Here is a 22818-nt window from a genome sequence, read left to right as displayed (position 1 = left end):
ATGACCAATATTTGGGGTAGAATTTCAGTCATTTATTATATTTTTTTCTAATTTCCAGATAGGCTGAGTGCCTTGGATATTGTGCTTTGAACACAGACGATAGGGGCAAGCTCTTTGCCTCATCTGACATATAGATAATGCATATTCATTTATTGTATTAAAGATCCTTTTTTTCCCCCATAAAACCTGACTCCATAAAACTTTACACCAGAACACTTTAAAATGTATGTACATTAGGTACATTTTACTCAAATCAACTATTAGCATTTCAGCCAAAATAGTTGGCCCTATTGTTTTATGTTGATATATCAATATGTGATGTACTAACTGAAAAACGGTATTTTCATTTTGTATTTATAAAACCAAAGCATTGTACAAAAAGTCCTCTGAAAGAAATACTCAGGTATTTGGTTTTAACAATCATTTAGAGTACTTGGGAATAAATACAGTTGTGATTTACCACTTATAAAAATGTTTTTGAACGCTCTTACTCAAACTGAAGCAATGTGTCTAGTGTTGTGATATACAGTTAATTAGAAAAGCAGCATCAAGGCTAATCGCTTTTTAGAACTACTTGAAACACTCAAAGGGGATTATTATTTGGCTGCTGAGGGCCATGTGTTTCCTTACTTCTGAAATTTGAACAGCTTGTCAAAAGCCTGTAAATAATCTTAGACATTTTTGATGGAGCGAATTTGAGTATGTAGCTAATTTACATTATTAGTTTCTAGAAACTGATATTTTCTTCATTTTGTGAAGAGGTGTATCCTTCCTGATAATAAGGGGCTGATGCAAAGATTTTAGCACATTGTAAACACACATACTCCAGACTCATGTACACATACACACACTCACTCCCTCCTCTAAAAAATTTACTGCCTTTATTATATCCTGTAACTCTTAGTAGAATCAATTTACAACAAAATATTAAAAGTGAAACTCACTGATAATTTTTCCAATATCTTAAATCTGGCAAATTAATAATAATAATAATAATAATAATAATAATAATAATAAACCCTCCAGCAGGTTTTTGAGTAGGGCCTTTTGGGTGTAGGGAGACAAGAAGAGGTTGCTGACACTTTGTGCTTACTCACTGACATTTAATTCTGGTTAGACTTTCTAATAAAACACATGGAAAGTTCTACAGAAAATTTGACTTTGATTAATTTTTCTTAAATAAAAAGGGTTTCTTAAAAGGCTTGAAACATGGGTTTCTTAAAAGGCTTGAAACATGTATCTGTTAACATGAATTTTAAAAGAACGATTATGAATGCATAACAAAATAGCCAAACAAAACATTGCTTTGAATTGCTGCACAAATAACTCTGATTATAACTGTTATGACCTAGAAAAGAATCATAAAAACATTTTTCTTTTTGGCAAGATATGAGTTGCTATAGAATTATACTAGTTCTTCGGTCCCACTTTCCAAATAAATAAATATATAATGCAATGTAAACTTAGAATCTTTTATTTATTCATGAGGTTGAATTTAATACTATTATGACTTCTAGATTTTATGAGTCATATGTTATGCAGTGTTTTTCACTAACTTAGTTGGGTAGCAACCACACTTCACAAATCATAGTTTCATTCTTTACTGTTTCACTTGGGGTATACATAGTAATCCCTCTCACTGAAAACACATTCATTTCTGAAATGATAAAGTAATGGAAAGTGAGGCAATCGTGTTAATGTCAAATGATTAGAAGCACCAGAAGTAAAGGGCGGGGGTAAAGAGGGTAGGGGAGAAAGAAGGGCAATTTCAAAACATGATTGTCTTTTAAGCCCATGCATATGGCCACAATTACAGTCACAACATAATTTGGCAACGGTAGCAGAATTAGATTTAAACAAATTGATGTTACACTGCAGTAATTCAGAATGAGCTTGTTGCATTTATAAACCATAACAAGAAGCAGAGTGAATTAATAAACCCTTCTTGTCACTAAAAATAAAAAAGAGAATAATTGCTGAGACGGAGTTAACTTAACAGATGACTATAGTCAGCATCCTTTCAGCCTAGATATGGGAAAGTGAAGGTCACCCCCATCTCAGATGACAAAGAGGGAACATTTTGTTGGTAAACAAATTAATCTTTTGAAAGGTCGCCATTTGTTTTAAGTTTTTATCCAGTTCTTGTCATCTGGAATCAGAGATTGACTGTCATTTCACTAGGCAGGGGTGCAGTTGAAGCAGACAAAGCTGCTTCTGTACATATCAGCACTCCTTGACAAAACTCGGTGCCTGATTGGGATGCTATGGGCTGCTGGTTTACAGCTGTCTCCGGACAAGAATGGAGGCCCACCCCTGAATTCCAATAAGATAGGCCTGCATATTCCGCCTGCTGTAAGCTGGCCCTCTGCCCACAAGTAAAATGTATTGTAGTTCAAGCCAGCAATTATCTCTTTTACTTCCTTCTGTGCTGCTTCTGTTCCCTTTTTCCAAAAACAGATGTGGGTATTCACTCAAGTTCGGCATCTATTCTCGCTCACACCTGCCAGGGCAGAATTTTGACAGAGGTAGAGTTTAAGGGAGCCAGCAGACACGATCAGATATAATTTCTTTGAGAGGAGTTTAAAAAGAAAATGTTGATTTTTCAGGAAATGTGGAGTCAGCATCTTGGTCCCCTCTTTTTCCCCAGGAGCATTGGTAAATTAAATTAGTTGAACAAAAAGAAATAGCTTTAAAGACATTCAGAAATGCCACGTCCTGTTTATGACGCACAGACATTACCCAAGGACTGTGATGGCATGCACAACCTCTCCAGTTCTGTCATTGAAAGAGAGTTTTCCTTCAGGTTGCTTAGAAAGAGTCTTCAAGGGAACAATGACTTCTCATGTTCTTGATTCACAGCCTATGAAATGTACTTCACCACCATGGTGGTGGTGGTAGAAGTAATGCTGTGTTGCTTTTGTATGTTGCTTTTTAGAATTTTAATTCTGCATTAAGAGCGCTGAGAAAGCTGAAGAAAGCGATGTGACAATTGTCATTTGACTGGTGTCTGGCTCTCTCACCAAAGCCCATTACTCTGGGAGTGGAGAGAGGCAATCAGAGGCTATACCCTCATCAAACAATGTTCATAAAAATATCTAGTTGTAGTAAGTTGTTCGACTTCTGGAGAATGCTGTGTATCTGAGTTTCTGTGCTAAGATCCTGCACTCATTCCCAAACCAACTCTATGCCAAACTCCAAACATTTTGTTTCTAGCTCTAACCATAGTCATTCTGGGTCAGACTACCTGGGGTGAATTCTAGCTGGATGGAAAATGTCCCAGAGACAGCTTCCATTTCCTCACGTGTAAAATGTTCATAATAAGACAATCTCATAGGGTTGTATTGAGAATCGAGATTTAAATGAGATCATTCAAAGTGCTTCAAGGTCGTGGTACAAGTAAGTGCTCTGAAAACATTAGTTATAACTATTGGCAATTTTCGACATATATTGTGGCATGTTTTATACTATCCACTAAAAGATACATTTATTGAAGGGGTCGGGGAAAAGAACCGGAATACTACTGAGGTCCCTCCAGAGATTCTATTTAATATTTAGTATTTCCTATGATAATGCCTTTTTTTCCCCACACAGATATGAGGACAGGGACCTTGTCTGTTTTTCAAGTCATCCATTGCACCAAGCAGTCTTTTGCACATAACAGGAATTCAGGAAAGGATTGATTTGTCCAGCATCTGCATTGAAGCTGCATAACCTTATGCTGAGTCTAGAAGTGAAGTAATAATTCTTTTGGCCCCTGGTAGCCCTCGTTGCACAGGGCACCCTTCCACTGGGCCATCTGATAGAGTGTAGTGAAACACCCTTGCTCCTGGATTCCTGCAACAGCCTTGTCACTAACTAGCTGTTTCCAGGAGCAACGATACCTTCTTCATTCTCATTTTCCTGCTTTATAAAATAAGGAGACTAGGTGGGTGGCAGGCTGGTATAGGAGGGGTTTGGAGTTGAGTGGATCAGAGTTTGGGTCCTATCTGCTATTTTCCAGGTATGTAACCCTAGGTAAGCAAATTAACATCTTGGGTCCTCAGTTTCTTCTAAAAAATCAGGACAATGGTGCCTACTAGGCAAGGGTGTTATGAGGATTATAGATAAGATATTAACATTGTCGGCACATAATAGGTGCCTAATAAGGTCCCTACTTTTCTGAAGAATGAATTAATATTAAAAATCTCATACTTCCTTCTCCCTCCTTCTAAAACTTGTGCACTCAGAAAAGGATCTGATTTGGCCTTTTTTCTTTTACACTCCAGTATAAATGAGTGATAAAACTTAATGCTCTGATTTTCAAATTGTCGCAGAGAACTCCAGTGAGTTCCAGGGAGGCTGCAAGCATTTAATTAATATTTCATTTTTATGATAAATATTTAAAATATTTTAAAGTGTAATAAAGAACAATACATCTATACTTAAGTTAGATACCAATTTTTAATGCATTAGATACCATCAGCAGGTTAATTTGTGCTGTCACTTTAACTCACTGAGCACATGGTCACGTGTGTTTCTATGTGCGCATGTGTGTGCTTGCTTGCACATGTACATTTGAATTTTTTATAAAGAGTTAAACAGGGTGCATCTTTGTACTAGTCGTATTTTGAAATTCATATCTGCTCGTATAAACTCCTATAATAATCATACAAATAAATAAGTGAAGATTAAATGAGCTAATACGATCACGGTCTGATAGCAGGGCCTAGCCCCTAGTAAGCATTCCGGAAATGTTAACTGGTATTAGTATTACAACATATGTGTGTTGCTATTCATTAAAAGCCAGGCGAGTTTTTTGGTGCACACGTTTGGTACAGCATAATAGTCAACTGTACAATTATGATGGTACATGTTACATCGTGATAATATAGCATTATAGATTGTTTCGTTGCTCATTTTAAGTTTGTGTTGATTCTCACTTGATTTGAAATGCACTGTATAAGCTTCATTTGTCATTTCAGGGTTGCAATGTTACTTTGTTTACACCTGCATATGCAGGTGTAAGATCAGCAAAAAAGCATCATCTTAAAATTTGGACTCAACAGAGGAAACAAAATTAGGGTGTTTTGAAACTGCGTAAAGATCTGAAAGAGAAGGGTGCTGAGATACCTGAAAAGAAATTTAAATGGAATATGATGGAACATCTTAAAATGTCACAAGACACATTTGAAAAGTACTTTTGGTCATTCCACCATTCAATAATAATAGCATTGAAAGTGTCAGACACTATGCTAAGTGCTTTATGTACAGTATCTTTTAACCTTTTCACCTATAAAATAGATGCAGTTTTTAACCATTTTATACTTAAGGAAACTGAGACTAAGATTTAGCTACTTGCCTAAAGTTATGAAGTAAGGGAGTCAGGATTCAAATTATTTATAAAATCTATTTATCAAATCACCCCAAATTGAGTACTTAACAACTACTCCTTAATTATTAAGGAATATGAGCAGTTGCTAGATATTGTTAGTGACTCTATTTTGAAACAAAAAATTCCTACTCTTCCTTAAAGCTTCAATTCTTTTAATTGAAGAAAATCATGAGATTATAAGTACCATAACAAATTGTTAGCTATTTGAAATTACTTATATATTTACATGAGGATTTTCTCCATCTTGTGCAGGCAAAATAAAATAAATCACATGCTGTGATGAATATGAGATTGCAATTATTACCTATTATAACTCTTGATTTCATAATTTGCCTTCATCAAAACAGCCTCATTGTTTCTAGTGCTAATTTATATATACATATATATGTATATAACGAATACATTTACTTGGTTATATATATAAAATTCAGCATATAAAATTGTACTAGATGCTTATAAAACTTGCATTTATTTACATTTCCGGATTTTATTTAAGGTTGCATTTGAAAAATAGATTCTACTACTGAAAATAAATTTTAAAATCTTTGGCAGTAGAGTATTACCTCTCCCATGGGCTTTTGTTTTTAACAAGAGTAAATCCTCTATTTAATTAAACCAAAGAGTTAGACTCTATTAAGAGATTTCAAGCATGAATGGACAGGAGAAGAGGGCTTTGGGAGATGCAGGAAGAGAGACTTTGCACTGCCCTGGAATTATCCTAGGTCAGCAACCACCTGCTCATGAGGTTATGTTTCTAACCTCATAATTCCACTTTGATGAGCCAAAAATTAGGTAGATGAAGGAGCCCGAGTCAGCTCTATGATAGGTTTAAGGCAAAAAGGGATCTGTGGGTAGAACTGTACTTTCAATATAATTGGTTATTATTCTATACATTTATATATGATTATTATTTTATACATTTATAAAAACATTATTCTGAGAAAAGGTCCATAGGCCTTACCAGATGCCGAAGGGGTCCATGACCTCCTAAAAGGTAAAATTCTCTGATTGATCTTATTTTCATTCACAGAAATATCCAGTGTGGGGTAAAGTATGTGTCAGAAAAGAGAAGTAGCTTAAAAACTCTGTATTCCTTATGGATGAAAGAGCCACTCCTCTTAGTGGATGGTGCAGAAAACCTCCCCCAAAGTGGATGTATCTAGACTACCACTCCAGATTTTCATAAGAATTACATCTTCATGACTGAAAATATATAACTTCATGCTTTCATCTAACTTCTGTTGCTTTTCTATCGTAAAGAGGAAAATGGAACAGCTACAAAAGTGGTAATGCTTGCAATATTATAGTAAATGTTTCATTTAAAATGAAGCAAAGGAAAAATATTTTAGAAAATAGCACAATAGCATTAGCCACAAGAGAAATGGGCCTAATAGAACTGTTTTTATCATGGCCCAGGTTAATTATCTACTGAGAGGTACTTGAAATGAATAAATACTATTGCTGTGTTTTCCAATATTCTAACCCATTGTACCTTAAACTGTACTTGAATTCAAGTATACATTCTTAGCCTTTTAAAACCTCTTTGGTAGAATAGAAGTAAGTTCCCGTAGATGAGAGTGACTCATCCGATACTTTCTTTAAAAGCATAGTCTCTGAATCAGAATGTGTAGTATAAAACCAGAAGATATTTATTTGGAGGGGATCAATCTCATTTTGTCTACTACCAAAGACCATTCACCTTCAGCTTACACCTTGTTTCTTTGATAACACTCATTAGACTACATTTGGGGCCCTGGTCTTTTAAATCAACTTGAACATGTTGCTGACCGCATTGATCATGTACTTATTTTTCTTGTTTAACACTCAGAGATGGGGACAGGGGTGGGGGAACATAGCTCCTTGTCACTACTCTATACTTACCTAAGTAATTATGCTACCCAGAGGAGGAGAGAAACCCCGGCTGGAAGAAACAGGATACATCAGGAGGAGAAAGAGATAAGATATGAGAAGGAACCAGTCCATAATGAAAAGTATTCTTGGGGATTTCTTGGCGAGATACTCTGCTTCCCTTATTTCCCCATGTTTTTCAAGCCACTGGAGCCACTTAGAATGAAAGAATACTTCTTTTCCCATGCCTGGCTGGGGAGAGGCCTAGATATGACTGAAGGTTAGGTTCAATTTTACAATAAGTCCTCACTTAACTTCTGTGACTTTAAGTGAAAGAACGTATAACAAAACCAAGTGTACCACAGTCTAATTGATATAAACAAGAGTTAAGTTCCTACAGCATCTCATCAACATTACAAAAAAACAGTGTTGAACAAAACATTATTCGAGAACCTGCTGTACCAATATCTCACATAAACTTGCCTGAGGATCTAACCACCTGGTTTAAGATGTTCCTAAGAAAACTCTACTCTTCAATGAGTTTCAAAGTACCCTTTTCTATTTCTAACTTAAAAGGGGACAATCTTGTAGAAGGTTGTCAGGAGAAGTTGTAAATCGAAAACAGGCACTTACCCAAGAGAGGTAGCTAGCTGACCACCAAGAAAATATTACCCTGACATACTCTTTTCTACCCATTTAAAGACGTAATAGATAACTATTATTGGATTATTTTACATAATGATAATTTAGAGGGAAAGAAGATTGACTCTGAGCAAAAGATTTTCAAAATGTAACCCTCTTATTATGGAATTATTATTTAATCTAAAACATCAAAATCCTGGGAGAAGTACCTGTCACCATCTTCCCACAATCTTGAGTTTATTATTTCATTTAACCATAGTTTCAAGTGTAGGACCTAGACTTTACTAGAAGATAATTCCTGAACAACCTCCGTTTTCTAATTTTGAACACCTGCAGGACACCTAGCTGTGCCTCTACTCCACATTGCATTTTAAACTGCAATGCATTACCTGCTCAGGGACTGCATGTGAGTGTTTTTCAGTGTTGGGCATGGAGTTAAGTACAATATCACAGATTATCTCATGTAATCCTCACAGTAACCCCACGAGTGAAGTACTCTGACTACTTTCATTTTATATTGGAGAAACTGAGGCAAAAGTGGTTAAATAACTTGCCCAAAGTTATACAGCTAAAGGTCAAAAGGTCATAATTCAAATTTAGCTTGTCTGACTTCTAAATTGGCATTCTTAATCCTTATTCTATATTACCTCCAGGGAGTTTTGGGGGATGGTGATTTGACCCGCATGACCTGTATCTGAGGGATAGATCTGGGACCCAGCCAAAAATTGCTTCCTCAATGACCAAGGAATCTGGGGAGAAATTACTCTGCCTTGGTCTGGGAATACAAGTAAAAAGTCAAAATATTTGGTAAGAGGCTACGTTAACTCAAGGATTAGAACAAGAGGAGCTGGTACTTCCTTCCCCCCACACACCAGCTTTATTGAGATATAATTAACATATAATGTTGTGTAAATTTAACGTGTACGTGATGATTAGATACACATGTATATTGTGAAATGATTAGCACAATGAGGTTAGTTAACATCTGTATCACCTCACATAATTACCTTTTGTTGGTGTGTGTGTGTGTGTGTGTGTGTGTGTGTGTGTGTGTGGTGAGAGCATTTAGATCTACACTCTAAAAGCTGATATTTTTAAAATGGAAACTTCCCCCAACTAGATTGTAAACCTTTTTAAGGGCAGGAACCATATCTGTAATATCAAGCATAGTGTCCAATCTGGTCAGAATCCAATTAAGTTTATTGTTGATTAGTGTGCATGTGGTTAATGACTTTGAATCACAACCTTTTAAGGACCTGTGTAATTGAGTTAGGCTTTGTCAAGTTAATTTAAGTAATGAAATATCTTGTATCTCATTTGACTACATTTGTAGAGAACTCTTCTTTTTGCCCATAAAAATGTCTTTCCAGATCTTTCGGTAGAATTAATTTTCCCTTCCTTAGATCATCATTGCACGCTTTTAAAGCTTTTATATGCTATGCCTTGAATTTACTGAGTGACATCAAAGAACAGTTGAATAAATAAAAAGATATATGCCTAAAAAGGAAAAAGTATTATAATAAGAATACCAGTCCTTTCCTAGTTAATCTTTATATCTAAATGTAATCTCAATAAAAATTCTTAGAGTTTTATTTGGTTTGTGTGGAATATTAACTCTTTTCAACTCTAGAGTTCATCATCTTGAGGAATAAATGGGCAAAGGCTTCATTTTTTTTTCCTGAAGATGAATGAATGAAGGTGAACTTTTCATACTAGTTATGAAAGCACATGATATAATTATAATTATAACAGCATCCTCTGGGTAAAGACATAAACAGATCAATGGAATAAAAAAGTGAGCGCAGATATTGACCTTAGAATAAAAGAACTTAGAATGTCATAAAGGTGACATTATAAATCAGTAGGACAGGAAGGACTTGTTAGATAAATGGCGCTAAGTCATTTGGCTAATGATTTTGGGGGAAAGCATTAAGTTAAATCATAACCTTATATCCTATACCAAAGAAAACTTCAGATGGGTTAAATTAAAGTAAGATATTAAAAAGAAAAGAAATAAGCAAACTATGAAAAGAGAACTATTTTTCAAGTTAGTCGAAGGAAGATTTTCTAAATGCTGTCACCTCATACAACAGTAACACTCCTCATTATATGAAAAGTCTATGTTTATGTTGGTCTCCTAGCCTGGATCTGTCCCTAACTTTCATGTGATTTTGGGGAAAATCGCTTATACTTCTTGGGTTTTAGTTTGTTTATTTGTAAATTTAGGGCATTGGATCAAATCATCTCTAAGAACTCTTCCAGTTCTGACAACCCATATTTCTGAATCGGATCCAAATCAATTTCCTTTTCCCATCCTTTCCCATCTATGATCACCAGCATATGATATGTAAAACAGAAAAGCAGACCAGGCCAAACTGTTTTCTATTTTGATTGTGGAAATAAATTCACAAATGGTATTAATATTTTTCATTTTCCATTGATGCATTTAGTGAAGCATTTGTTATATACTTTTTACAGTGATGCGTATCTATTACAGTGTCCTAGTGATGTTTATGTGTTATCACTTTTAATACTCAGAGCATCTCAGAAATATTATTATTCCCATTTTACAGACAAGAAACTCAAGAGTGTAGAGGTTAAGATGTATGACCAAGTCATATAATTAATATGTGGCTCACTGAGAATTTGAACCTATATTTTCTTATGGCAATCTGATTCAGAGTCTAGGAAAATTATTCCAAGAGAAATTGTGCAAAAAGGACAAATGCTTACGCATGCATGCACATACCCACACAGTGTTAAGATGAGCTAATGTTTCTTACAAATCGGTTTCTTTACTAAATTAATAATGTTGTATTTTTTATATGGACTTAATTTGTATTTGGGGGTTAATGTCTTCACTGATTTAAGCAACAATACCTGAACTAGAAGCGCTCCTAGCCTTCTTTCAGGTTCGTTTAAGTGTCTCTTCTGCAGACTGTACTGATACAGCGTAGAAATTATAGCAAAGCCCAGTGGAGTCATTGAAGTAAAAGTCTCAGTACTGCTCAGGAAGGGATGCCAAATTAAATAAAAAGAGCCCCAGCAGTTCTGCAGCTGCATGCCAACCCAACTGCTGGTATGAGGTAAATGAGGACCAAACTTCATTTCACTTATGACGCTAGCCAGTATTTAAACAAAAATGCCTAGAGACTGGCACACTGTTCTTTAATAAGAGGATAAATAGCAATATCGAAAATAATTATAATAAGTGATAAACCCATTCACAAAGTCTTTTTTAGATCTTAACTGAAAAACTACCATTTAAACTTATTTCCTTTCATGTGGTCCCTAGTGAAAGTTGAGATAGTAGTTTCTGAGCATCAATTTTTAATTTATAGCCCTAAGTTTACAAAAGAAAAATTATATAGAAGGCAGAGGTACACCAGTTGCTTTCTTTTCTGTATCTTGTGACAATGTTTGAGTGGTGGTGTGGTATAATATTTGCCAGTATGCAAAAATCACAAGTGTAAGCACTTTGGTCCTTTTTTTTTCTTTTATGAGATGTAATATATAGATGAAATGCCAGTACTTTATTATTCTCTAGTGATTCCTTTTTCAGAATTTTTAGAATTTATATTGGAATGCTACAAATAAATGCTATTAAACATATAGAGAAAAAGAGCAACAAGAAGTAGATTTCTATTTCTCAGTCTGAATCCATCAAAAAATCCTGAGTCAAGTGTGTTTCAAGCTCCTTTGAAGAAAAATTTTATCTGAAATCAAGTTATCACCTCTCTTAACTTTGCAGACTGGTCTAATGTTAACAAATAATAGCAATAATAGTTGTTGGCTATGTAGTAATCCTTCGATCAGTTTTTCCCAAAATATATTCCAAAGAATATTGGTCCCTTAGAATGTTAATAGATATTCCATGAAAGGAAAGTTTTGTGGGCCCATAAAATTGGGAAACATGTGGTTAAAGAGAGTCAGACTAATTTTTATACCATTAGGCCACCTGGAATCATTAACGCATTGATATATATGATAAATCGTTAGGAGGAAGGTGGCCAATGCAGTGAGCAATGTTTCCCAAACTTCCCCAGCAGCCTTTTTTGCAGAGTAGCTCATAGAACCATATTAAGAACACATTTTGGGGAATGTTGCTTAAGTGCCGGATTTTATTTAACTACCTTTCATGGAAAAAATTTTTAGAAGATATTACATTTTTTCCTTCTTTAGTCACATTTTACTGGAATTTAATATTTTCTTGGGGGCTTTGGCACATCATAACAAACTCCACTTTTAAAAAATGTAATATGCTGTACAGATGCTCACACCTCAGACTTCTATGGGTTCAAAATAATTTCTCGAGTCTCCTCCATAGTCATCTCTACTCACCACATTCTTTGAGTCTGTTCACAATCCGTGGTCACGTCTGCTACTAACTATCCTTTTTATTACCCCAAGACCTATTCCCATTCTGAAAACTGTGACCCTGTATGTACTTTTTCTCTTCCTTCTTCTTTCTTCCTCCTCCTTTCCTTTCTCTTTTCTCTTCCCTTTCCCTGCTTTCCCCTTCTCTCTCCCAAACCTCCTTTATTTCTCGTATTGGTTATTTATGCTTTCTCTTGTTCTTGATCACTCTTGCTGAAGTTTATCAATTTTATTAATCTTTTCTAAGAGTCATTTTTGGCTTTGTTCATTTTCTCTATTATTTATTTTATATGTCATTGATTTCTCTGCTTTTTTATTCTCTTCCTTTTACTTTTTATTTTGAGTTTATTTTACTCTTTAAAATTGTTTTAAGATAGAATCTTAGGTCATTTTAGATCTTTTTTCTTTTCTAATATAAGCATTTAGACTGGTAAATTTCCCTCTAATCAGTGTTTTAGCTGCATTACACAAATTTTGATATGTTGCATTTTCATTATCATTCACTTCAAAATTCTAATTTTTTTCTTTGACTAGTAAAGTTATTTAGGAAGTATGTTGTTTAATTCCAAAATATTTGGAGATAGTTCTACTTTTCTCATTCTTATTGAATTCTAATTTAATTCCATTAGAATCAGAGAATATATTCTGTAAGATTTAAATCTTTTGAAGTTAGTCGAGACTTATTTTATGGTCCAGAATATATTTTGGTGAATGCTCCATATGCATTTGAAAAGAATGTATGTCCTACTGACCAAATATTAATAATGATGTTCAGATCTTCTATATCCTCACTGATTTTTAAAATTTATTTGTTCAACAAATTATTGAGGGGTGGATTTTAAAATCTTAAACTCTGATTGAAGATTTATCTATTTCTTCCTTTAGTTCTAATCATTTTTGTTTTATTTAATTTGTGTTAATGTTATCAGAGGCATGTATGTTTATGATTTTTATGTTTTCTTGACTAACTGACCCTTTTATCCTTCTCTCTCTTGGATAATACTCCTTGTCTTAAAGTCTTCCTTTTCTGACATTAATATAGCTACGTCTTCTTTCTTTTGCTTACTATTTACATGGCATATCAATCTTTTCTGTTACTTCAACTTGTGTTTTTAAAATTAAAATTTATCTCTTACAGATAACATATTTTATTTTGTTTTAAAATCCAGTCTGATAATCTCTGCTTTTTAGTATTTAGTCCATTTCCATTTAGTAACTATTGACACCATTAGATTTAGAACCATTTTCCACTTGTTTTCTATTTTTCCAGTCTCTTTTTTGTTCCTTTGTTTTTCCTGCCTGACCTAGGGTCATGTGGTTTAATTTTCTTTAATATTCTGTTTTATCGATTTTAAATTATACCTCTTTGTAGTATTTTTAGTAGCTAATCTAGGGTTTACAATATGCATCCTTAACTTATTAGAGTTTTCTTAGAGTTAATATTGCACCAGTTCACATACAGTCAATTGTCTTTGAAAGAAATTAAGAAAAATATGGGCTTTTATATCTACCGTAGAAATCTGGATTTCTACCTTGTGTCATTTTCTGTCAGCCTAAAGAATTTCCTTTAAGCATTTCTTGTAACACACGCCTGCTGGTGACACATTGTCTTCTTTTGTCAAAAAAAGAAGTCTTTATATTACCTTTATGTAAAATTTGGGGTTGCCAGGGTTTGTTGCTGTTGTTGTTGTTCAATGCTTTAAAGTTCCATTGTTTCTGTTGAGAAGTCAGCCATCATTTGGATCATTGATTCCCTGTATAGAATGTCTTTTTTTTTTAAAAAAAAGTTTTCCTCTTAGTCTTTGGCCTCCAAGGGTTTGATTGTGACGTATCCATGTGTGGTTTTGTTTGTGTTTGTACTGCTTGGGATTCACTGAGCTTCTAGGACTGACCTGTAAGTTTATGTTTTCCAGAAAATTGAGGAATCCTGAGGCCATTATTTCTTTAAACATTTTCCTCCACATTTCTCTCTCTTCTCTTTCTGGGACTTCAGTTACATACAAATTATACAATATGATATTGCCCCATAGGTCACTGAGGATCTATTCTTTTAAAAATATTTTTCTTTCTGTTCTTCAGATTAGATACTATCTATTGATCTCTCTTAAAATTCACTACCCTTTCTTCTGCTCACTCCAATCTGCTGTCAGCACTATCCAATGAACTTTTCATTTCAGATATTTTACTTTTCAGTTCTAGAATTTCCATTTGGTTCTCTTTTTTAAAAGTCTTCATTTTTCTGCCAAGATTTTCCATCTGTTAATTCATTATGATTATATTTTCCTTTAAGTTCTTTAAAATATGTATAACAACTTTAAAGATTTTATGTGCTAATTCTATTCTTGGGGTCATCTAAATGTCTGTTTCTTTATTTTTTTTAAACTACTTAAAAAATATAAGTGTCATACAAAAAGCTGTGCATATTTAATGTGTAAAACTTGATGAGTTTGGAGATAAGTATGCACCTGTGAAACCATCACCAAAGTCTATAATATTGTTCATCACCTCCAGGATCTGTTTCTATTAAGGACTATTTCTCTTGTGTGGACATTTTCCTCTTTCTTTGTATATACGGAAACTTTTTATTGTTATGGACATTATAAATTATGTGTTATAGAGACTGAATTCTGTTACCATGCTCTCCATGAAGCAGTGGAATGCATTTTATGTTCTGCCTCTCAACTAAAAGGCAGATTAAATGTGTGCCCTAGCTATTTTCCCTTCCTGATCTTTAGTTTCCCCATTCATAATAAGGGGAGGAGGGTTGGGGCAGGGTTGCTGAATATGGTCATGCAGGTTGTGCACAATTTTTAAAGTTTACCAAGCAGAAGATTCTGGAGTAGAGTAGAGGGTGCAGCATAGCTCCAATCCTAATCCTTCCTTACCTCTCAGAAATTCTATCCGTAAATTATCAAAATATCGAGATTCTCAGAATCACTACAGAATCTGGAAAGAAGACAATCAGGCAGCCATACTTACCTTTTTTTCTCTTCTGACAAGGGGACTTGGAAGAAACAGGGGAAATTGGAAAGTAAATAATGTATCTGATTCTTCTTGAGAGAAGCGAAGTCTTCAGAATTCCACAATATGTTCCAAAGACCCTGGGGGTCAGGGTAGGGAGGGATGGTTTCATCCTCAGCTAGGTAGAACAAACTCTCATATAGATGTTCATCAAAATCTCAGGAGAGGCAGGAGAGCCTACATATTTTAACAAAGACTGCATACATTCTAAAACAGAGGCTTCCTCTACCCAAACCCTGAAGTAACCAAAAGGTAGGGAAAACCCAGATTACCTAGTTCTCGCGTATTGCTGGGAGAAAAAAACGCACTGTGCCAGACAATGGGGGAGGAGATACTACATTAGGGCAAGTAGAATGTCTGGGCAGAACTGCCTAAGTATGTACAAGGGGAAAAGAAACGATAGGTTCACTATACTGATTTATTATATAAATGTCAGTATTTCACAGCTAACAAAAAAGAGGGGGAGGAAGAGGGTAGGAGGATCATGGGCTGCAAAAGACAAAGCCTAGCCTAGAAAAAGACATAACTTAAGGAACAAAAGGAATTTTCTCACAATTTCTTCACATTATAGCACAACTTGATAGGAGCATAAATTAAGTAAGACTAGAGCTCAACCATGAGATGATAAAATAGCAGAATGAGAAAAAAATGGAGCTTGCAGAAATAAACAGAATAAACGGAAGGAAATAAATGGAATAACAAAATATTTTGTGGAACTGATAAATAAACTTTAATAGAAAGAACTGAACAAACACAGCTGAATATTAAAATATTGACGTGGAGAAAAGACTCTAAGCTCAGTAAATGCAGAGGAAAAAGATAAAGGAAATTAATTAGCAGCTAATAGACACGCATATTAGTTTGGTACGGGCTAAACTGCTATGACAAAGAAATCCAAAAATATAATACCTGAAATAAATTAGTTTAATTCTCACACACAAAACAGTCCACAGGTAAGAAGTCCAAGGCTGGCAGGATAGCTCTGCTCCATGAAGTTATCCAGGACATGGTTTCTTTTATCTTGGTGCTCCATCATCTCCTCATTCCTGTGGTTACTGTTTCATTTTAATGATTGATGCTAGCTCCTCTCCACACCCATGTTTCAGCCCATAGGAAGGATAAAGATAGGGCAAGCAATCTAAAGAGATGGCCCAGAGGTTACATTTATCACTTTTGCTCACATTTTATTGGACTAAATTTGGTCACATGTCCACATTTTGCTGCAGGGGACATGTAGTCTGTAACTGGATAGTCATGTGCTCAGTTAAAACTCAGGGTGATCTGTTCTAAAAGGAACCAGGAGAGAATGAATAGTAAGGTATCACAATATAAAAGATAAAGAGGAGTCAACATTTAATGGCACCTGGTGTCTCTAAAACAAAGAACCCAGCAAATCAAAGAGAATATGTATCAAACGATATAATGTAAGAAAAATTTTCCAGAAGCGAAGAACTAAATCTGTAGGTGAAAAAAAAACAAAAACAAAAACAAAAAAACCAATACTGAAATCCAGGAAAATTTGATTTAGAATATTCAACATACAGGTGCTTCCTAAATTGAACTTCAAAGATAAAGAATACCTCAGACCTCCAGGCAGAAAGAAAAATCACCTACAAAGAGTAAAAAATCAGTCTTGCATCAATTTCACAATATTCACTGTACAAGACAGTGGTATACTGCCTGCAAAGTTTTGAGAAAAGAATGACCTTAGATGTAATTCAAGTAGAAGGCTTAGAGAAGTAAAATACCCATTAACACGTGTAAAAAACTGCTTGATAACCAAAGCCAGGCAATTAAGAAATCAATCAAAATAAAGAACTCAGTCATAGAGAAGCCAGGACAAAAGGACTGTTGGTATCCATTGGATTCATTTACATGTAGAACTAATACTAAAAAAATCATAGCAATTATGGTTTCAAAACTGAACGTGACTATTATAAGTCAGGACAATGTAAAATCAATAATATCAAGAATTAGGAGGTGAGGGAGAGAAGATGAGGGTAGCAAGAGAGTTCTAATGTTCTCATCTTTTGAAGCTGGAATATGTTATCTATGATAAAACGTGGTAAAAAAAAATCTAAATGTTGTTCATAATCACCTTTATATAACTAAGGACGAGGGGTCCACAAACTACTGCCTGAAGGCTACCTGTTTTTTTTAAGTAAAGTTTCACTTAGAACATAACTTCACTCATTTGTTTACATATTTTTTATGCTACTTTCCAGCTATCACAATGGACCTGAACAGCCTAAAATATTTACTATCTGGCCCCTAAAGAAAAAACTGGACAACCCTTGCTGAGGAATCTTTTTTTTTTTTTTCAGCCCACAGGAAGAAATATTTATTTGAGGTTTAATAATAATGTTGGGTTTCATTCCGCCCTTTCCCCTCCTATTAAATTCATGTCAAATTAAGTTTAATAATGTAATATAAACCCTATTTTTGTAAAGCTATCTATCAATCATTCCAGAGATGTCAGGGATAATAGGTCACCTAATGATATTTGGCATGGCTTCTTAAACTTTTATCTTTGTCTTTTTCTGCATTATTTGGAATCTTTATAATGAACATATATCATTTTTACCAGAACAATAAAGAAAAATGTTTTTCCTATTTGAAAACACTGGAAACAAATACACCAAGATATTACCAATGATTAATTCTGGTTGACAGGAATGTAATTGCTGTTTTCTTCTTTAAGCTTTTCTATATTTTTTAAATATTGAAAAAAATTTTAAGCTATTATAGATCTAGGCATAAAGTGATAGAGTTCTGAATTATAGCTTTGGAAATAAATCTAGTAATAAAGTACTAGATATAAGGAACATTGTTCTATTTAAAATATGATTTCTTTTATAATATGATATTCTATATTATACAAGCTCCAAAACATGGTTCCAGTGTAAAATATAGCATGACATAAAGGAGTAGCCAGAAGCAGATGATATTCGACTTCTTTTAGATAATCGACACATATATAAAGCTGGTGTCTTTAAATTTCATTAATCTCAACCTACCTCTCCAGTCTTATCCCCCACCCCACCTTCCTGATACATGCACTATACTCTAGCCACATAGAGCTCTTCACCTTCCATGAAATCTTCACACGTTTATATGCTATTTTGCTTTGTCGCCACCATTTCTACTTATAATTGCATCCTCTTCTCCACGTGACATAATTCAATGCTTCTTTTAAGGCGCAATTTAAATATCACTTACTGCAGTACATCTCAACCTTGGCTGCACATCAGAAGCACCTGGGGAGCTTTATAAAAATACCAAGGCCCAGGCTGCAGCCCAGCTATTTGGATTTAATGGCCTGGGGTTGGGGCCCAGGCAGCAGTATTTTTAAAAAGCTCCCTGAGTGATTCTAACATGCAGCCAGGGTTGAGAGTTATTGCAAAGCCTTCTGCCATACCAAGAGGCAGAGTTAATTAATCCCTCTTCTGCACTCTCATAGCCCTTAGCTTTTCCATCGCTCATGAAATTTAATGCTTATTGTATTAAAGTTAGTGTGATATAGTAAGTGCTCAGTAAATGCCGAAGGTTGTTTCATTCCTTCTCCCTCCAGCCAAGCGTGTGCAGAAGTGGTTATCCTTGACATGGGAATGGGACAGGAGAGCGGGCTCAGGTTTCACATCCAGCGACACTGTCACCAGGATGTCACCTCCCAAGTACAACCCTCCACACCCCTACACACACACACACACACACACCCTCACTACCTTTTTTGACATAGCCTTTGGGTCTGTTTTTTACGTTGTTGAGACCGATGCAATATAAAAAATTTAAAAACGAGCATTATGAATGTGCTGACTGCCTGACAGAATCCGAATATCATCTGCCTTCTGCCCTGTCCTTTGTGTCATATTTTACATGGTGTTTTATATTGGATGCTGCTACTTTTAGCTTTCAAGAGCAGCTTGTCAGGTGTACTTTGTCAAAGGCTTTCAGAAAATCCAGATAAATTATACTGTATGTCCTGACACTGCCAAAACCTATATTTTACATCTTTACAGTGCTTGACAATTTTACTTAAGTTGAATCTTTCTTCCTCCAATTTACCTTTGCCTCTCTGACCCTGATATCAATCAGATAAGTGGAGACCCTGCCACTTTTGATACTGAATATCCTCTGCTATATATGTGCTGCATCTAGAGTACAGTACATTGATTGGGTGATTAGCTCAGCCTCTCTGATTAGGAGGAGATCTTAGAAGCTACTCTTGTCTGAAGGTGAGGTGGGGAGAGGAGAGCTGAAGATGAAGAGACCAAGGTAGATCAGCAAGACCCAAGTTCCATGATAGCATCACATGCTTATGAGCCTACTCTCAGCAAGACAGGGCCCCTAGCACCCTCTTTCCTCTTCCAACTCACCTGGAAGGAAGCAGATTGTACTTACAGTCTTCTCTTTCCTGTTAAAAATCTTATTTATAGTCATTTTAAACTGTCCTCACCAAACGTCACCAAAGGGTTCAGTGTCCATGGGACAGTAGCTTCTCATAATTTTCCTTAAGTATTACATCCTGGCAGCAGAGACTGAACAGCTTTGTTCACACAGACATTTCTCAGCCAATAGATATTTATTTTGTAAAGTGATTTTCTTCCCCCAACTTGATGGAACTTTCCTTTTCTACTTCTTTAAGATCATCATGACTTCAATGAGCAATAAGACACAGTACAGCCAATTCCAGTGGCAAATTTCACCAATGTGAAATAAGATTAATCTTCAAACAGAATAATTTTAAAACTGAATAACAATTGTATATTAGTATACTTTTAAGTGTATGTGTCTGTGTATATCTAGTCTACTGTATGACCTGAAACACATCTGACCTTTCTGTTTTGGTTCTTTATTAGTTAAACAGCAAACCATTACCTAGTTCCCTTGGAAGCTATGCAAATTAATTAATGTTTGGAAAATGACTTGAAAATTTAAATCAGTCTAGAAATACCAAACAAACAATTGCATCTTCCCTGCTGAGAGGGCCCAGGTAATTCATAACCTCCAATAATAAAGGTAAAAAATATTGTACTTGGGCTATATAATTAAATGTGATTTATATGAAATACATGTAATCTTTAAAATCTAGAAAGCATTTAATAAGCAACAATTCATATTTCATAACCATAATAAAAGTATTTTATGACTTTAGGAAAAGTAATTATCTATTGTAACTGATCTAGACATCATGTCTTTAACTATTTCTGAAATCTGCAAGAGTCTACTCAGAATTCATCTTTAACCTGTTAATGTTGATCAATACTTTTATCTTTAAATTCTCCCAAGTTTTTCTTTTTTAATCCTCAAAACTCTAATATGTATTTCCTAGGAAATTTTCCCGTACAAAACTTTGCTGTATTCAAAACCTCTTATGCCAGGATTTAGCACTTTTATATTGTAGTCATTAAAATTGAACAAAATCTTAATGTTCCTTTATTAACTACTATACTGACTTTGCATAGAGGAAATCACAACATGTTAATTGGATTTAATTAACTATTTTAAATTACACGAACTCCTGACAGTAGACAATAGCACAGGGTACTCATGAGCAATAAAATTAGAGCTGATATTGCTACTTTATTAAAACTTAATGAAACTATTCATAACCTTATTTATTGTTTACAAGAAGAAAACTGTTCATTTTGAAAGCAAAAATGTCTTCTGAAAACAAATTTTCAATCCTCTAGGTGAAGTATCAGAAGTTAATTAAAGGGTCCACCATAACCAACCTCACAGTTCTGCCTGCTTCTCATCGCACAAATCCCTATTTTACCCCCATACCAGTCTTACAATCGGATGCTAGTAAAGGTTAGTGATTCAATAACCATTTTATGTGTCTAAGAATGTAAAGGTAAGAGCATTGAGGTGGGATTGGGGGCCTGAGTTTGAATTCTGGTTCAGCCACTAATTCTCCTGGGTGACCTCAGATGAGTCAAGTGCTCTCTCTGGCCTGAATTTCCTTCTCTGTAAATAAGAAGGTTGGACTAGATGATCGCTAAGAGTCCCTTCCACTTCTAAAACCTATCATTCTACAGATTTAATATTGATTTAGATGTTGGTGTTATTATATATTAAAAGTATTGTGTTTAAGTGATATTATTAGAAAGGTTTAAGCTTCTGAGCAGATAGTTTCCTATGCTATCCCTGGTAGCATTAATTTTTTTTTTATTTCAATATATCATTATGCAGAAATATGAAGCCAAAATTGATATAGTTACCATTTAAACTATGCATATCTTAGTGTGAATTCCAGTCTTTGTGAAGCCAGTAGATATCCAGTTTTTAAACAAAAGATTATATTATCTTTATTTTAGTATCCCCAGTGCCAAGAACTATATATGGCATTTTGTAGATACTAAATGTTGGTTGAACAAATAAGCAAATAAAAGAATAAGTGAATGAATAACTAAGGAGTATCATAAGTGTAACCTCTTTACTTATCCCTGCTACTTAATTTAACTAGCTGAAGTGTTAAAGAATGCCTAAGTGGATCTCCTTTCATACCTCAAATATAACCAAGTGAGCTGGTGTTTAATTATTTCTATCTCACTTTCTACCTGTTGTCTAGAGGTATTTTGGACTTAGAGTTGGTTCCCAAGGGTTCTATTGGCACCTGGAGATTTAAAGTCCTTCATCTTATAGCTCCTGTGTCCTCTGTCCGATGACTTGGTACTGGAGGGATAGCAAAACTTGAGAGAACCCAGCATCATTATAAGTCTCTTAGCTTGTTAAGCTTTCTACAACTGTGACTATTACTTTCCTAGTTATGAACCATCATTGTTCAGAAATCTTTGTCACGTATGCTTTTAGTTAGTTTACATAATATTTACTCTCTGGGAATACTGAATAACATCAGCAGTTTCTGTTTCTTGCTTTAGTACCACCTTACGTTCTTCCTAGATCAATTAGTATGAATGAAATAGTGAATGAATGAATCAATCAATGCTTGCTTCAGCAATAGACAACAAAAAATTGCTGCAAAACAAAGATAAATCTAGAAACATGGCAGCTTGGTCCAGAAAAAAAAATCACATTTTCATCCCTCAATTATCTACCAGAGAATATATGGCTTATCATAATATTTGTAATTAATCAGCCAATTAATCAACATATATTCATTGAATATTTGCCATATGTCTGGTATTGTTCAAGGTAATTCATATGTTAGGAAAACTCAAACCAAAGAAATGTAGACACAGCGTTTAGATTTTTAACGTGTTCTTGATGCTCTTAAATGTCATTTAAGCCTTTTCTTAGGTCTACACAAGTCCAGCATGGGGTGAAAGATTAACAATATCCAGAAGAAAGAATCATTTTGGGAAATGCAGGGCAAACGTGTCCACTTTTTCTTGAATTATCTTGCTAAATTCAAAAAAGAAAGCTTTTTAAAAAATGATTAAGAATATAAGTCTTACAGTATACAAGCCAAATTTTTAATTCAGGCTCTTTGTGACTTCCGGCAAGTTGCTTTCTGATCTAGAATAAAATCTAAACTCTACTAACAAGGCAAACCTGATCTGGCTATCACCTCCATTCCCATCTCACTTTGCTTT

The 22818-nt window shown here is 34.7% G+C and overlaps 1 protein-coding gene across 3 annotated transcripts in view; it reads left to right on the top strand.

Moving 5' to 3' along the window:
- IQCH (IQ motif containing H) overlaps positions 1 to 22818 on the top strand; it is a 172258-nt gene that overhangs the window by 30546 nt on the left and 118894 nt on the right. The window contains exon 5 of one of the 3 annotated variants that reach the window (XM_039865223.1): positions 20953 to 21073. The exons of the other annotated variants lie outside the window; for them this stretch is intronic. Coding sequence (XP_039721157.1) covers positions 20953 to 21073 — 121 coding nt within the window. The remainder of the gene's footprint in view (positions 1 to 20952; positions 21074 to 22818) is intronic. 3 annotated transcript variants of the gene reach the window in all.

This window comes from Pteropus medius, unplaced genomic scaffold (assembly GCF_902729225.1).
Source record: "Pteropus medius unplaced genomic scaffold, Ma_sr-lr_union100, whole genome shotgun sequence".
In the NCBI taxonomy this organism is placed as follows: domain Eukaryota; kingdom Metazoa; phylum Chordata; class Mammalia; order Chiroptera; family Pteropodidae; genus Pteropus; species Pteropus medius.
Note: the sequence above shows the minus strand (reverse complement) of the source record. Positions and strands in the feature narration are given on the sequence as shown.